Source organism: Aspergillus terreus, genomic scaffold, assembly GCF_000149615.1.
Source record: "Aspergillus terreus NIH2624 scaffold_9 genomic scaffold, whole genome shotgun sequence".
NCBI classification, from domain to species: Eukaryota; Fungi; Ascomycota; class Eurotiomycetes; order Eurotiales; family Aspergillaceae; genus Aspergillus; species Aspergillus terreus.
This window is the reverse complement of record NT_165932.1, coordinates 1,576,287-1,592,807: the sequence shown is the minus strand read 5'-3', so window position 1 is coordinate 1,592,807 and position 16,521 is coordinate 1,576,287. Positions and strand designations below refer to the sequence as shown.

General features: G+C 54.1%; 7 protein-coding genes across 7 annotated transcripts; 4 read left to right on the top strand and 3 right to left on the bottom strand.

The window, feature by feature from the left end:
• Positions 1–2,233: 2,233 nt before the first annotated feature.
• ATEG_06828 (putative mitochondrial protein sorting (Msf1)) lies at positions 2,234–2,854 on the top strand (the record flags this gene model as incomplete). The annotated part of the gene is made up of 2 exons (XM_001216006.1): positions 2,234–2,386; positions 2,441–2,854. The coding sequence occupies 2 exons, from the start codon at positions 2,234–2,236 to the stop codon at positions 2,852–2,854; spliced, it is 567 nt and encodes a 188-aa protein (XP_001216006.1).
• A 496-nt stretch (positions 2,855–3,350) lies between these two features.
• On the bottom strand, positions 3,351–4,363 carry ATEG_06827 (uncharacterized protein; the record flags this gene model as incomplete). The annotated part of the gene is made up of 2 exons (XM_001216005.1): positions 3,351–4,101; positions 4,158–4,363. 2 exons carry the CDS (start codon positions 4,361–4,363, stop codon positions 3,351–3,353), a joined length of 957 nt encoding a protein of 318 aa, XP_001216005.1.
• Positions 4,364–4,981: 618 nt separating this feature from the next.
• On the top strand, positions 4,982–6,481 carry ATEG_06826 (ethanolamine-phosphate cytidylyltransferase; the record flags this gene model as incomplete). Its single annotated transcript, XM_001216004.1, has 4 exons — positions 4,982–5,105; positions 5,165–5,282; positions 5,340–6,114; positions 6,167–6,481. The coding sequence occupies 4 exons, from the start codon at positions 4,982–4,984 to the stop codon at positions 6,479–6,481; spliced, it is 1,332 nt and encodes a 443-aa protein (XP_001216004.1).
• A 217-nt stretch (positions 6,482–6,698) lies between these two features.
• Positions 6,699–8,773, bottom strand: ATEG_06825 (putative para-hydroxybenzoate-polyprenyltransferase Coq2; the record flags this gene model as incomplete). The annotated part of the gene is made up of 4 exons (XM_001216003.1): positions 6,699–6,850; positions 6,917–7,196; positions 7,457–7,482; positions 7,627–8,773. The coding sequence occupies 4 exons, from the start codon at positions 8,771–8,773 to the stop codon at positions 6,699–6,701; spliced, it is 1,605 nt and encodes a 534-aa protein (XP_001216003.1).
• Positions 8,774–9,639: 866 nt separating this feature from the next.
• ATEG_06824 (putative JmjC domain protein) lies at positions 9,640–11,980 on the top strand (the record flags this gene model as incomplete). The annotated part of the gene is made up of 2 exons (XM_001216002.1): positions 9,640–9,907; positions 9,957–11,980. 2 exons carry the CDS (start codon positions 9,640–9,642, stop codon positions 11,978–11,980), a joined length of 2,292 nt encoding a protein of 763 aa, XP_001216002.1.
• A 1,909-nt stretch (positions 11,981–13,889) lies between these two features.
• On the bottom strand, positions 13,890–14,945 carry ATEG_06823 (mitochondrial 54S ribosomal protein uL3m; the record flags this gene model as incomplete). The annotated part of the gene is made up of 2 exons (XM_001216001.1): positions 13,890–13,978; positions 14,027–14,945. 2 exons carry the CDS (start codon positions 14,943–14,945, stop codon positions 13,890–13,892), a joined length of 1,008 nt encoding a protein of 335 aa, XP_001216001.1.
• Positions 14,946–15,151: 206 nt separating this feature from the next.
• Positions 15,152–15,883, top strand: ATEG_06822 (uncharacterized protein; the record flags this gene model as incomplete). Its single annotated transcript, XM_001216000.1, has 2 exons — positions 15,152–15,671; positions 15,732–15,883. The coding sequence occupies 2 exons, from the start codon at positions 15,152–15,154 to the stop codon at positions 15,881–15,883; spliced, it is 672 nt and encodes a 223-aa protein (XP_001216000.1).
• Positions 15,884–16,521: the final 638 nt, after the last annotated feature.

Genomic DNA, 16,521 nt, shown 5'->3' with positions numbered 1-16,521 from the left:
CTCAATTCAAGAATGAAAGAGAGTCTGACGCTAGAGGCCGCAATGGTCCTTAGAAACGCTTGGGCTTGCGGAGGATCAGGGTCGTGGAGTTGAAGCATGAGCGTCGGGAGTCTGCGGAACAATGATATTTCCGGTCATCGCACAACGTATAGCTTATCTAAGCAAGATACACAAATACATCACAGTATTGGAAGTACCCCATAATCAGGGGACTTGATGGTTGCAAATCATAAAAAGACTGTTGATCCAAGAGCCTTACAGATTCATACCTAGTACTCCTTAAGAAGATATGTAACTAAAGCGCAGTCCGCGCATCAAGGTGCATTTCCGACATCGACCGAGTTACTCCTTCGCATCCTCTTGGGCATCATTCTTGACTTCCGCCTCCTTCTCATCCTTGGATTCGACATCCTTGTCGCTTGTGGTAGACTTGATCAAGTTGTGCACAGCTGCGACTGTGGCGTCCGGGCCACCGGGCTGCAGTAGAAGCACAGTGCCTTTCTTGTCGACGGCAAAGACACCTCGGACTGTGCCCTTGGGAGACTTCTTCAGACCCAAGGCCGCAATTAACGTGGCTGAGGTATCGCAGAGTAGAGGGTACTGTAAATTCTGCTTCGTCTTGAACGTGGTATTCGCTTTGGGCGAATCCGCCGACAAGCCGAAGATCGACAATCCAGTGGATGTCAGATGGTCGTGACCATCCCGGAACATGCAGGCTTGCTTCGTACCTTGGAGCGCATGAGCCACTGCGACAAAAACATGTTCCCGCGAGGGTGGAAAGAGCACGGTTGGGACTCGACTTACAGCCAGGGGTCGAAGCTTTGGGATAGGTGAAAAGCACAACACCAGCTTTGCTCTCGTCGACGAGCTTCTTCAGGGTCGTTTTCGCGCCGTCATTTGTTTCGATTTCTCCGCCGAAATCATCCAGAGAGATGGTATCCCCGACTTTGGGGATGGTATCAGGCGCGCTGGGCTTTTCTGGTTGCGACGTCTCCTTAGCTGGTTTGGAGGCTGTCGTTGCGGGTTTTTTCTTTTTCTCGGCCACCGGCGGTTGGGTAGGGGCTTTGCGCTTGCGCAGCTCGACCATTGTGTTGATTTGGCTGTTTTTGGGGATAGAGGGATGGAAGATTGACTGGGTGAACGATGAGTGTGGAGGAGGTATGTTGGTGATGCGCGCGCGCGGGAGCGGGTGGTTATCAACTACTAAGGTACCTGAGGTATATTATTAGCCGACTGGGTTGCAGTTTGCTTACTCCGACACTGTTATTGACCGTGCGGGGATTAAATTCATATTAATGCTCCTGGTTCCTATAGGTATGTGATTAGTTATGATATGCCATATGAAATACAGCGGGTTGACACTTGAAGCAACAAGAAACGAAAAGATGGATGGATAGCTATGATGTAAGTTATGGAGTCCCTTCGAGGACGATCACTCTATAGGCATTTATCAAGTCATCCAAACCCAGTCACACTCTTGAATTGCGCATGACAAGATGATGAACACATATATAGTTTCGGAGCCGTAATCCGTAGTGGTAGTAGTACTGCGTAAGTATACTTTGCAATATCTACAAGTACTGTAGATATTCCGGATTATCACCCCAAGGACAGTCTGGTCAGCAAGTAAATATGATTTTCTATTACATCCATATCTTATTCTTTTTATGCACTCTGTATTGATATGCAAAGAGAAAAGGTACCTGTCATTGTACCTTACCAGACCAAGGATCCGGTGTACCGTAGGCCGGAAGTCTGGATTCTGCCGAGAATTCCCGACCCGTGGCTGGTCGAGAGTCCGGAAAAAGAGGGGAACAGGGCGAGAAGAAAAAGGGAAGGGAAAAAAAAAAGAATAAAACATCGCTGGATCGCCACCCGCGCCGTCTTCTCCAACGTTCTCCTTCTCCAGGTGTTTGATTATTCAGGGTGTAGTTTAATATTTGCCTCCAGTCCTCTTCTGTAGTTTTCTTCGTTCTTCATCTTCTCGTCCACACTATCTCGCCTCCAGCATCCCCTGTGCTTTCTCCCGTTCTCTCACCGGAAAAGCAAGACTAAAGAGTCATTCTTATTATCGCTCTCTTCGCGTCTACTTGACTCATCTGAGACACTCTTTGACATCGTCCGTCATCACTCAAAGGGGTCAGAGGAATACCTCACCTCGTTCACCCTCGTTCGACCTCGTTCAGTCATCCAAGGTCCCGACAAAAGCTGCTGCCGTGTGTCGCGTGTCACCATGAAGGTCTTCTCTTCGACCTGTACGTTCGACTATTCCTGGGACGAAGTCTCCACTGCGAACTGGCGCAAATACTGCCCATGGAACGACAAGTCCACGCATGTCGTGGCCGTGGACACGATATCGCGGACGGTGGACAAGGAAACCGGCGTGGTATGTTGCTCTCCAAAGCTATTAGCATCCACAAGCTAACCATGTACGAAACAGCTGCGAACTGAACGTCTCATCACATGCAACCAGTCCGTACCGCAATGGGTTCTCTCGCTCTTCGGCGGCAACGCCACTTCCCACGTCTATGAGATCTCCTACGTCGACCCCAACTCCAAGACCGTCACGATGTGCTCTTCCAACCTCACGTGGTCGAATGTTCTGAGCGTGCAAGAAACCGTTGTCTACCGTCCGACGCCGTCCACGCCATCCTCGACGACGAGTTTCCACCAGGAGGCCAAGATCACCGCGCTCTGCGGTGGATGGCAGAAGATTAAGAACAAGGTCGAGGAGGCGAGCGTGGAGCGCTTCAGCCAGAACGCCAAGAGGGGCAAGGAGGGATTCGAGGCCGTCCTTGAAATGAGCCGACGGGTGTTTGGCGAGCAGCGCGAGCGCGAAAGCGGGAAGCTGTGATCTTGACAATACCCCTGCTTCCCCCACGGGGTTGACATCCGGACCCTGCATCACCTTATTCAGCGATTGCATCTGTTGGCGTCAATCGGTTCTTATTTCCAAGCGTACGGTGCGATTGGCGTTACTTCTCTCTTCTATTCCGTTATCTGCGCCGCGTCCTTCGACTTGTGACTCATTGGCCTTCCTCCCTTCTCACGAGGCATACGACATGGTTAAAAGTTGTCCCATTCTGCATTTTGTTGAGCGAGCTGTTCTTTCAATCATTATTCTGGAGCGGACGAGATGTTTTCTGTTGCCATAGAACATAGACTCCACTTGAAATCACCATCTGATTCACAAGTATATGCAAAGTAAAAGGTATCCACACGTATATAAATAAGCCTTCCATATCCAAATAGAACTCCAACTCCATTTACATAACATCCCGAAATTATGGTATATCGTATCGGCGTGTTCCTAGACAGCTCTCTGTCCGAGATAGCTCCTGTCCAAACAGCTAACCCATGAGCCCACCGAGAACCACCCGACTGACCCCCGCGACTTCATTCTTGGCGTTATTCCGGCTCGCATCCTCGAATTCTCTCACCACGCCGGCCACCATGATCTTCCGGAGCTTGGTATCCGCTTTGGCGAACATCTCGCCCAGGGCCACTGTGCACAGCGACGGACTCGAGACCAAGGCAACCAGCCGCGTATAGCAATCGATCAGCACATCGCACAGGGTAATGAAGGTCTCGAAATAGTCCGGTTCAAACGGCAACGACGGCGTCAGGAGATACGAGTACTCCTCTCCGGGGAGCAGCTCCGAGGCCTCGGTGTGCGGGAACGAGACAGCCGCCGCGGTGGACGAGGCAATATTCCCGGCCATAGCCTTCAGGTCTGACGGATCGCTGGACTGCATGGGCAGACCGATCTCCGTGGCCGAGCTGGCGCGGCGCGTCTTCCCGCCGGCGTGGGCGGCCCGCTTGAACATCTGCGGGATGCGCGCGCGCGCGAGCGTCGACGACGAGCTTCCATCCGGCGGGTGGACTTGCTGGAAGGTCTCAAACTCGATCAACAGGGCGTTCAGGGCGCGCAGGTACTCGGCCGGGGTGGAGCTCACGTCGAGGATCGGGGGGAGGGACAGTCCGAGGAGGAGGTAGTTGATTGCGCGGCGGGCGAGCTTTCGGGATTCGAAGTAGGGGATGCGGTTGATGTCGGCGCGCGAGAAGTGCACCGTGTTGAACCAGTATATGCGGCCTTCGTGACTGGGGGTGTCGGATTAGCGGCTATGGTGCGAATACGCCGGGGTACCGTCACTCACGCTCTTCGCAGGTAATCCAGGGTGGAAATCCGTTTCGTAGCCATGTCGTGGATGTGTTGATAGATGGCGGCAGCGCTCTGGGGCCCGAACGAGCCCCCTCCGCTGGTTAAGGGGGGAGGTATGGCCCCGGTTGCGGTTTCATGGCCTATGCTTGACTTCCCGGTGTCTCGCCGAGTGAGGCTAGGCGCAAACGACGAGGAGATCATCTTGCCTTGGTCTCAGGAGAAGAGGTAGCAGGCTCGATGGATATTTGCATGCGGGGAAGGGAGGGTTGCTCGGAGAAAGTCGAAAGGTTGCGGGAAGGGGCTTCGCTTGGGGCGACTGGAAGTACTATACATCCATACATAGGAACATAGGCAGATACCTAATGACGGCTGATCTTTTTGCATAAATGGATATGAATACTTGAATACTGAATGTTTATTATTCGTATGCATAGCTTTGCATCTAGATTTAGTGCTGCAATTCTGCGATTGTGAGATTCTCTTCTACCAGTGGCTATCCATCCATGTAAGAATATTTCTAGAATCTATACCAAACAATCCCATCTCCTGCACATCTCTAACGACAATATTTTGCACAAAATTGTCCAGAATAGGCCGTATGATGATATCAGACCTCTTCTCGCCGGTGACCCCTTTTCTGCCATTCCCCACAGCCTTAATAAACATCCCCTCGTTTCTACCCCTCTAGCCGCCAACTGCTCTTTCAACCCCTCCATCCACTCTATACGGCCCAACGGAACGCAATATTCTTTAGTAGCCGACTGCCGAAAGCGCCTATCCAATACCTCCCCTTCTATTGTATATTGTCTGATCCCAAGAATGAGCGCCGGTCCTGAGGAAACCGTCCCCGCTCCCGGTCAATGGCCGGTCGACCCCCAGGAGGACGTTCCTATCTCGGAGGACCGCATCTGGGTCGACGGATGTTTCGATTTTAGCCATCATGGTAAGAATTCTGCCTTTGGTGTTTAGGAAGAAGCGCCTAACGCGGTGCGAGGGGTATAGGTCATGCGGGTGCGATGCTCCAAGCGCGTAGGCTGGGAACGGAACTCTACGTCGGCGTGCACTCCGACCAAGCCATCCTCGAGAACAAGGGTCCGACGGTGATGACGTTAGACGAGCGGTGAGTATCGACTTCCAGCCCGGGTGTCTGTTTCGTGACTGACTCGGGGATATCCAGTGTAGCGGCGGTGGAAGCTTGTCGCTGGGTGACGCGGTGTGTCCCCCACGCGCCGTACGTGACATACCTCCCGTGGGTCTCGCATTATGGGTGCAAGTATGTCGTGCATGGAGACGATATCACCTCCGACAGCAACGGCGACGACTGCTACCGGTTCGTCAAGGCCGCGGGGCGGTTCCGCGTGGTGAAGAGAACCCCCGGGATCTCCACGACGGATCTGGTGGGTCGCATGCTGCTGTGTACAAAGGGGCATTTCGTCAAGAATGTGAACGATAGTCTCGCCGGTGTGGAAGGCTCTGGGAGCCCGCAAGAGCGGAAAGAGGCTGCCGACAATCTGATGCAGAGGATCCGCGACTATGCTACTGACGAAAGTGGTCTGCAACCGGGTCCGCAGGTTTGGATCTGGGCTGGTTCTAGTTCTGCAAAGCTTGACAACACGGTGCAAGAGCCGGGTACGTTTGAAACGCTCGTGGGCGGAAAATCAGTCAAACCGGGCCAGCGCATTGTCTATGTCGATGGGGGATTCGACCTCTTCTCTTCCGGACATATCGAGTTCCTCCGACAAGTGCTAGCACAGGAGGAGTCGGAGGGTCGCCAGCGGGGCTGGTACAACCCGGAGCAGAGGGAGAAACGGCTGAAAGAGCATGGGGAAGACTATGGGCCTGCTTTCGTCGTTGCGGGTATCCACGACGATGATGTGATCAACCACTGGAAGGGGCTCAACTACCCTATCATGAACATCTTTGAACGTGGTTTATGCGTGCTCCAGTGTCGTGTGAGTAACCACCCCACATGGATACTCGTATCTCCTCGCTAACAGTGCGCAGTATGTCCACGCTGTCGTCTTTTCTGCGCCCTTCTCCCCGACGGAGCCGTACCTGAAAGCGTTGCCCATCGGCGTGCCAGATGCCGTTTACCATGGACCGACAACCTTCATTCCCCTGACGTACGATCCCTATGTCGCGCCGAAGCGCATGGGAATCTTCCGCGAAACGTCCACCCACGCCTTCCAGCATGTCAATGCCGGCGAGATCGTCGGACGAATCTTGAAGAGCCGGGAAGCGTACGAGGCGCGCCAGCGCGCCAAGCTGGAGAAGGCCGTGGTCGAAGACCTGGCCAAGGCGAAAGAAGCCTCGACGTAGATGGAGATGGGATCTTGTCTTAAATTGTAAATACTCTCAACACCAAGCTCTTGTGCTGATGTACATACGGTTACCAATCAACTTGACAACCTCGGTCGTACTCATATGTAGTCGTACTAGGGAGATGAGTAGTTGTTCACTAGCGTAATGTTACATTTGCAGCGCTCTATGAGATTATAATACTTGACGGACATGGCAATCTAACAACCGCGGACGCCTAGTCAGCAGCAACCAGCACGCCCTTCTCTTCAAGCATCTTTGCCAGATCGCCGTTCTGATGCATCGACATCAGAATATCGCAGCCACCGACGAACTCCTTGTCAAGATACAATTGCGGGATGGTGGGCCAGTCAGAATATTCCTTGATACCTGCAGTCGAAAGTGTCAGTTCCAACAAAGCTTATAATACCGTGAAAGGACGGTGGTGCAACATACCCTCGCGCAGCTCAGGATCCTCCAGAACATTGAACGCAACAAACTTCTTAGGGTCGACTCCCTGCAGGCCCAGGATCTGGATGCTTGCGCGGGAGAAACCGCACTGCGGAGTCTCCGGGGTCCCCTTCATGAAGAGAACGACGGGGGCGGAGGCAATCGCCTTGTCAATCGCGGACCTCGTTTCGGAGGACAGGAGTCGGGCGTGGAGGATCGAGGGGAGCTGGAAGGCCGCCGGGCGAGACGGCAGGATGTATGAGGGCCGGGACAGCGGCCGGAATGCCTGAAGGGTCTGTTAGTTAAGCCGGGAAACGATTTGATGAAGTCGGGGAGCTCTTTTTCGCAAGAACCCAGATGGGATATGCAAACTGAACATACCGAGGCGAAGGCTGTTCTGGAAAACATGGTGGCGATGTTGTGTTAAGGTTGAATGATAGTATGGAGAGGCATGGAATGACGATAACTGCTATCCGATAAATTCGTGCTCACTAAGCATCAATGCCGAATATCATGTGACATCCATCCGCCAATCTTCAGCCATACTTTGTCAGCATAAACGATGTAAAGCACTAGAGTACATTCTATATGGTCAAGTATTGTACACATGAAGAACTAATTGTCCGCTGGTTTATCCTCTTCCTTGTAGATGCCGAAAGTCTGCGCCATGTACTCCAGGAACATCCCCAGTGTAATTCCTCCCCCCGTGAGAAAACAGCCGTTCTTGAACCACCACCAGCAATTCTGGACGTTCTTCAATTGAACCTTCCAAATCATGGTCCCGAGAGTAAGCGCAGCGCTTCCACAGCTACCAACGAAGAAGATAGGTCCCGCGCCGGCAGCGACTCCCGCAGCAGCGAGTAATCCCACTTGAACAGCTGCTAAGCCGGAGAGGACGGTCTTGGTGTTGTGTTCATGACGGAGGGCGATCGATTTGATGCCTGCTGCAACGTCATCTTTAATGTCCATGTGGGCATAGATCATGTCGTATAGCACCGTCCATGCGACGCAGCTGGAGTACAGCGCCGCCGCTGCACCCAGAGCGTCGTGGTTGGAGAGAAGATCGATACCCAAGGCGGGGAAACCCATGATGGCACCCCACGAAAAGGTCAATCCGAGAACGGCTTGTGGATAGTAGGTGACGCGTTTCGCAAGAGGATATGTCGTCACCAAAAGGAGACTGGGAATCCCGTAGTATAGGCATTGGAAGGGGAACTGCAGGAGGACTCCCAAGCCTGCCAAAAGGTTGAATCCAGTGAATATCACGGCATTCCGTGGGGATATTGCGCCGCGAGCAATTGGGCGGAATTTGGTGCGCTCAACATGAGGATCGAGGTTTCTGTCCCATAGATCATTGATCGCACACCCCGCACCGCGCATTATCAAAGCGCCAGTGAAGAACAACCCCGTAGTCCAGAGGACTTCCAGTGGAGTAGAAGATGCCATGGGAGCGGCAAGAAGCGTTGAGAATGCGCAGGGAAAGAACAGGTAGTATGTGCCCGCGGGCTTGTCGAGTCGCAGTAGCTCGGCATATGGTATCCATGATTGAGGAAGAGATGCAATCAGGCCAGTCTGCGGGGGACGATAGTGAGTCACAGGGTTTAGAAATGCTGTCGTCGATGGCTGGTTCGAGGGCGCTGGGCTACTGGAGCTGTACTTGGCCAATGCGACTGGTTTCGGTGGGATGGTACGGAGATTAGTGTTTGTAGGCCTGCATAAGGCATTGTTATTGGCAAAATGAGGCCAATTGGCGCACCGCGGCTGCATACGAATATGAATATGTCTTGTTGTAGATAGTGACTTCTGTCCGAGACGTTGGCGCAATTGCGCATGTCGGAGTAGGGCGGAGGTCGTGGGACGCATTATGGATGATCACGGCGGGTTCAAGGAGCTGCAGCAGGGGACTGGTTTTCGGTGGCGTCGCGGTCAGATAGAATGCATGTTCGTCGAGCTATTCCGGGGAAAAGGTGTGAGAATAGATTCGCGCATAATCAGCTTTGGTAGAGAGCTCATAGACTGGTGATGGAAAAAATCCGGAAGTCCGGACAGAACGCCTTTCGTTGGTGCGGCCCTATGCGTGACAGTGGTAGTCGTCAGTTCAGCTGCTATACATTGCGACAATTCATTTGGGGAGAGAGTACCTATAGTCAATGAATGCAAGAGTAGGATAAACACAAGAAAGTGTCGAGATCTAAGGTGGTGGAAATGACGCCGGCCCACATGACTGAGCGGTGCCTGGGACTAACCCGCCAGCCTCGACCAACACCACGCCTTACACACTTCTTACACTCATTCCTCAGACAATAATGCGCTTTCCGCTCCTCACTGCGCAGTCATACCTCATGGTTTCCTTTTCGACCGACTCGACAATCTAGCTGACGACGTGATTTCCGCTTATCTTCGACTCGGTTGCGCCCCGCCCTTGTTGGAACGCGCCCACCGAAGTATGGGAGCTCACTCCCACCTGTATGATAATCCGCCTCAGCCTTGTGTTGTGTGAATGATATCTGTGGCTACGCGCTTTGTGTTGTCACCCCAGCAATAATCAACCGCCTCCACTATCCTGCAAATTATCTGTGATCGGGGCCCCAATCGCGAAAATGCTTCACTTTCGCCTCTCCAAAGCTGCCTTTTGAACTCCACAACTCTTCGAGAACACCGTCCCATGACCCCATCTGGAGATTCCTTCGTCCGATTACTGCGCCGCCGTCTCGATCCCCGAACTCCAAATGCGCTCCCAACGTTCTCGAGCGGCTTTCGAGCCTATCTCCCCCGATGTGGACATCGCCGCGCTTGTTGATTCTACACCAAACTTTGAGTATGCCCACCGAATAGACTGTCACTCCATTGATGACCTTGGCCTGGAAAAATTCGAAAAGATGGTTTTGGGTCTCGTGATACTGGGTGGGAAACCGCTAGTCATTGGGGGCTTCAATGAGAGGCTGAATGGCTCTATATTCTCCGCCAAATGGCTACGTTCACGATACTCTAAGAAGAGTAAGTGGCACGTTCCTCCGGGTAAGGCCATTCTAACAATGTACTCCAGCCGAGATTGCTCGAAATTTAGTCACAAAGACTGACCTTCCACTGACCATTGGCCACTATCTGGACAATATGCCGATGCTGACCAGCCAGTGGAACGCATACAATTATCGAGACCCGGACAGGCAACGGCTTTATCTGAAAGACATTGACTGTCCCACAGAATGGCATAGGACGCTGAGGCAAATCATTCCTCCAACCCTTTTCTATCTGAACAAGTCACCAGAACCATTCCAGGGACCAGGATCCTGTACCGTGCCGTCCTCTCAAACTATGACCCCCTCCGGGGTGCCCGTAGCACCGGCTGGTGATCTGATGAGCTGTCTACCGGTGGATATGCGTGCACAGAACTTGATGTGCTATATCGGTCACGAAGGCACATATACTCCTGCCCACCAAGAAATGTGCGCGAGCTTGGGACAGAACATAATGGTCGAGGCGTCTGACGGCAGGATGGAAAACGGGAAGCCAACTAAGCCTGGGTCGTCCGTCTGGTTTATGACTGAAAGCAAGGACCGCGATGTGGTCGCCGAGTACTGGATGTCTGTCCTCGGGCATGACATCGACATTGAGGACCACTTTGCTCAGATTAACGCCTGGAAATCTGCCCCCTTTACAACATACATCGTTGAACAACGGGTGGGGGATTTCATTCTGGTTCCTCCGCTCGCGGCACACCAGGTGTGGAATCGAGGTACGCGAACGATAAAAGTAGCGTGGAATCGAACCACGGTGCAGACTTTGAAGCTGGCTTTGAACGAAGCACTGCCGCATGCCCGAATGGTGTGCCGGGACGAACAATATAAGAATAAAGCCATTGTGTTTTACTCCCTTCAACACTATTCCGGCCTCCTCTCTCAAATTGACCAGTCTCAGATGTCGAGCCGAAAAGTCCAGCAACTGCTCAAGGATTTTGAACAGCTCTTCAATCTATACACACAGATTCTGCTCTCTGAAAGTTTTGTGCTCGATGCGCCGGCTGAGAAGGATGTTGAGTACATCGAGTTTGACAGCAATATCACGTGCTCATATTGCAGAGGTAACATCTTCAACAGGTTTCTGACCTGTCCATGGTGTGCCGGCGATGATGGCGAGAATGCCTACGATATTTGTATGGAATGTTATGTCCAGGGGAGGAGTTGCGCTTGTATCTCCAAGCTCAAATGGGCCGAACAGTTTCATTGGGATGACCTTACCGGAAAACATGAGGACTGGAGACATCTATTAATGAGGCTGACCGGAAGCTCCGAGGAAGCATATCCGTGTCTTCCGGCGAAACGAGCGCAATTGGGCAAAAAGACACTCGCCGAGATCTGTCAGGAACAGCTCAGAGAGCGCCCGTGGGTTGACATCACAAAGCCAGTCGTTGAAAAAGTGGTAGAAATCCCTAGCGACTCGGACGACGTTACGCCAGCTCGAAAACGACGAAAGACGCGCCCGAGTGATAATGACGGGAAAATCGGGCGATGCCATGTTTGCAAGTACGCTGATCCGTCGTGGAAACTTGCTTCGTGCTCCAATTGCCGTCTGAAATACTGTTACGGCACCCTGTTCCGGGCGTTCAACATCAAGCCCCAGGATGTCCTTGAGCTGTACCACTGGATTTGTCCGAAGTGCCAGAAGTTCTGCAGCTGTGCCAAGTGCCGCCGAGACCCTTCGATGACCCCGTACGAACCGACGAGCACTCATCTCGGCCATGACACGAAGAAGATCGCAGACCCCCGCAGTGTTGAGAGTCTCGTGGACCAACGGCATTCGAATGCTCGATGGCTCAAGAAAGCCGGCGACGACGAGATCAATCGGCTGAGGAAGCACCAAAGAGAGGCCGACGAGAAGCGCAGCCAAGCGCTGATCGAACACAGTATTCAACTGGAGGAGCTCCCTCAGATGCCCCAGACACCCGAAAACTACTTTTTCCTGCAAGAGATGGCAGGACGCGGTCTGGCGGAAGACCATGACATTCCTGTTGACCCAGCTCTGCAGAGCTTTGACGAATTTTTCTCCACACCGCAAACCTCACTCAGCTAGTCGCGAGCGATAAGCGTTTGATTATGAGCCGTTGGAATCAATGAGACGAAGCTCCATTTGATGGATATTATTGGTACATGGAAGCTATGTAATGCATGAATCATGATCAATCAACAGAGATAAGAATCTTTGTTCCTAGACTCCTCCTAGGCACCTTTGTAGTCATATCGAAGGGTTTCCAGATGGCTCAGGTCAACGGAAACCATGACCCTCCGGGCGATCACGATTATGATTAACATTGCTGAGATGTGAGCCTGTGCTTGTCGAGGAGTGGGGGACAAGACTTACCTCCAGGGAGCAAATAAGCAGACGACGGAACCCCAACAGACAAATCCATCGGCGTCGAAAATAGATATATCAGCGCCAGCAGCCCACAAACCGCGGCGTCGATAGGCAGGACCAGTTCCTGCAGCCGGGCGACGTCCGGGTTGCGGACGGGCCGCTTCCCCTTGGGATCGGGGTGCCGCAACGGAAGATACTTCATGGCGTAGGCCGTTGCCACGAGGGACAAGATACTGAGGAAGGATGCGAATGTCTCGCGCGCACTTGCTCCGCTGGAGAAGAGCGAGGGGATAAACACCACCGTCGAGAACAGCGGGAGAACGGCGAAGATGATCTATATAGATGGTTCAGCAGGCAGTCCCCACGCAGATCACACGGACGCATACACGGTACTCCGAGTTGCGCTTGTCATTCTGCATGTGCAAGCGCTGAATTACTTTCTCCTGCTCTGCAGGTCGTCAGCAAGCGAGATCAGACATGCATCGCTGGTAACCGACTGACCCTCTTCGTCTAGCTCCTCGCGGCCTTGACCATCATCCGAGTCGTCCGGATAGCGGAACGCTTTGCGTAGTCTTGTCGTAGCCATAGCAGCAAAGAAACCGTCTCAAACAGATATAAAAGTAATATTCCTGTGACTTGGAGCCAGCAGAGGTGATGAGATGTCCATGTGGTTGCGCTGGCGGATTATGATCATACTACGACGAGTTTGTCTTGTTTGGCAAACCAACTTTATCATTCCGACTTCGACATCAACCCGCCCCGACCCTCCACACCCATTCCCTTTCACCACCTCCCTCAGCCGACAAAATGACCCTCCAACCCCTCCAAAAGCGCCTCGGCGCCCGCCTCCTCGCACATACTCGCACTCGCACTCGCACCCTCACCCCGCGGCGCACGCTGATCCCCGCGCCGGGCGCCAACTCCGGCCCACTGATGGAGCGGCGCGCAGACAGGGAACTACCGTCGGTCGGGACAGACCGCAAGTGGCTGCGGACGCTGCCGCTGTTCGCGGTGGCGGTGGGCGCGGCGATGCTGGGCATCTTCAACTACCAGAAATCGTCGAGCAGCGTGGTCAGCAGCACGCTGTATGCGCTGCGGACGTCGCCGCGGGCGCGGGCCATCCTCGGCGACGAGATCTACTTCGCGCAGCAGATCCCGTGGATCAGCGGCGAGATGAACCAGCTGCATGGGCGGATTGATATCTCGTTCTGGGTGAAGGGGACCAAGGGGCAGGGGAAGATGCGGTTTCGGAGCGTGCGGCCCGATCGGATGAGTTTTGTATGTTCCTCTCCTTTTCCTTACTATGGGTATGTGTATGGGCTGTTTTGCTAACGTGGGTTGGTGTAGTTCCGCACGGAGGAATGGAGTCTGGAGACGGAGGATGGGACGGTTGTGCAGCTGCTCGACGAGGGCAGTGATCCGTTCCGGCAGGATTGAGCTGAGATGCCATGCATCGTTTGTACATCTATGTCATGCATATTGGCGTTCGGTTCGGACTATTCGGCTTAGCGGCGCTACGCAAGTGGAGGTGATGGCACGAAAAGGATATCATTTATGTATCATATACAACGCCGCTCTAGAAACAGTAATAGTACATCTGCGAGTATAAACACGTCCCGCGCACCGGCTATGCCTCGGCTTCCGCCATCTCCGGCCACGGCTTCTTGATTGCATCCTGGATTCTGACCACGCAGCCTTTGGGGCCACTCACAGCACCTAACTCAGTCAGCACAGCACCTCACATACACCACGAGGAGGACATACCTTGCACAACGACAATCCCATTCTCCGGATCCACCTTGAGCACCTTCAAATTCTGCACCGTATTCTGCTCATTCCCCATATTCCCCGCCATCTTCTTCCCGGGATACACTCTGGAGCCACCGCCCTGACTGGGGCCCGCCGAACCCATCGACCGATGCGTCAGACTGACACCATGCGAGCGGTCCTGACCGCCAAACCCATGGCGCTTCATCACACCCGCAAACCCCTTCCCCTTAGTCGTAGACCGCGCATCGACGAACTGGCCCTCGCGGAACCAGCTGGCGGGGATGTCGCGCCCGACGGGGAGGAGGCCGGCCTCGTCGCGGACGCGGAACTCGAAGACGTGGCGCTTGGGCGAGACGCCGTGGGCGGAGAAGTGGCCCAGCAGCGACTTGGTCACGTTGCTGGGGTGTTTCCAGCCGGCGCCGACCTGGACGGCGTAGTAGCCGTGCTGGGGGCGGGTCTTGTGCGCGACGACCTGCACGCGGTCGAGCTGCAGCACGGTGCAGGCGATGCGGCGGCCCGTCGCGGCGTCGTAGACGCCCGTCATGCCCTTTTTGATGGCGACGGCGCCCGTGCGGAGCGGGAGCGTGTTCGCTTTGCGGTCGAGCGCCGCGGTCGGCGTGGATTTGAGCACTGGGAGGTCGGGGCCGACGTTGAAGCGGGAGGGTTTGGGCGGGTTGAGCGAGCGGATGCCGAAGGATCGGGTCGGTGTGCTGCGGGAAAGGAGGTGCTGGGGCTGCACCCAGAGCGTCTGGGAGAGCTGGGCCAGCGGCACTGGCAGACGGGGCGGCATGGCTGCTGCGATGGGTTGAGGCTGGCTTTGAGTGTCTGTTGGAGTCGAGATTTTTGGTGTACGGAGTAGGGAGGAAGCGGAAGGCGGTGAGCGTGGATGCCTGAGGATGCGAGCATCGGACATGCCGGGCCGAGAAAATCATCGATAGTAATATTTTGATATGCACGTCACACTCATCTATACAATTCTGACTCCGACTCATTCACACCGTCTTAATCCTATCTCTACCTAATATATACATCCCCTCCTCATCCATCCAATTCCGCAGACATACACCCACCACACCGCACCCCTCCTATACACAACTCAACTCAACTCAACCACACAAAATGCTCCGCCCCTCCCTTCTGACCCGCTGGCTCCCAAATCCGCCCAGCGCAGCACACCACCTCATCCCAAGAACCATACTCCGCCCACAGCCCTCCCTCCTCTCCACATCTTCTCGAACGACCCTCCGACCCCCGCTCTCCATCCCTCGCCGCTCGCCGCTCACCCGCCCCTTCAGCGCATCGACCTTCCGCGCCTCCGCCCAGCCCAACGGGCAATCGCTCTCGCAGCGCCTGAAATCGCTCTCCCGCGAATACGGCTGGTCCGCGCTCGGCGTGTACCTGCTGCTATCGGCAATGGACTTCCCCTTCTGTTTTGCGGCGGTGCATTTCCTCGGCGCGGACCGCATCGGGCATTACGAGGCGGTGGTGGTGGACTCGTTCAAGGCGGCGGCGGGGACTGTGTTTCCCAGTCTGCAGGAGCAGCAGCAGGCTGATATCGATGCGGCGGCTGCGGAGGGTGAGGCTGTGAAGGAGGAGGCCGAGGCTGCGGAGGAGAAGAAGAAGGCGGGCGAGGAAGCTAGTATGTATTCCCTGGAGTGTTGACAAGTCATGGAACGTGCTAATCTGGTTTCTTGTGTAGGCCTCTGGACGCAGATCGTCTTTGCGTACGCCATCCACAAGAGTCTGATCGTCTTCCGGGTGCCTCTTACAGCGGCTATCACGCCCAAGGTCGTCAAGGCGCTCCGGCACTGGGGCTGGGATCTTGTCAAGGGCAAGCCGAGGGGGATGTAATATCATCCTGGATGAATCTGTGTCCTTCCAATCTATGAGCATAGCGTGTACAGTATAGAGTATGTTTGATGTACATTAGTTAGATAATAGCAGGGCGCTCCGGCGTCTCCCCACTCGTACATTTCTAGTCTTAGCTTAGAAGAAACAACCGATAGCAGTACAACATTCACATCCTCCATAAACAAACTCCATCGGTACAATGCACCAAACGAAAGATCCATTCTCGGATATATACCAACCAGGCGCCGTAAATGCAAATGAAAGCATCACATGTCAATCGTATCGTTGAACCGGAGGATGCCGTTTGCTTTCATCACTCCATTCACGCCATCGGGCATCCGGTATGCCCACTCGGCCACGCCCATCGTGTCGGTGGCGGTCAGAGCATCTTTCTGCTCCGGCGACTCGACCTCGTCGGATGTATCGGCTACAAGAACAAGACCGAGCTCTTTGATTGTCTCCACCAGTGCAGGCACGACATTCTATCCCGGTTAGCATCGTCCATGGGAAACATAAGAGGAACATACCAATAGACTGGAGCGGCATATCAGGCCCATAAAGTTGTTGCTCTGTGCGATTCGCGCGGATTCTTTGATAGACATGGACGCTCGTCCGCTGCTATCAATATCCGGAAGCGA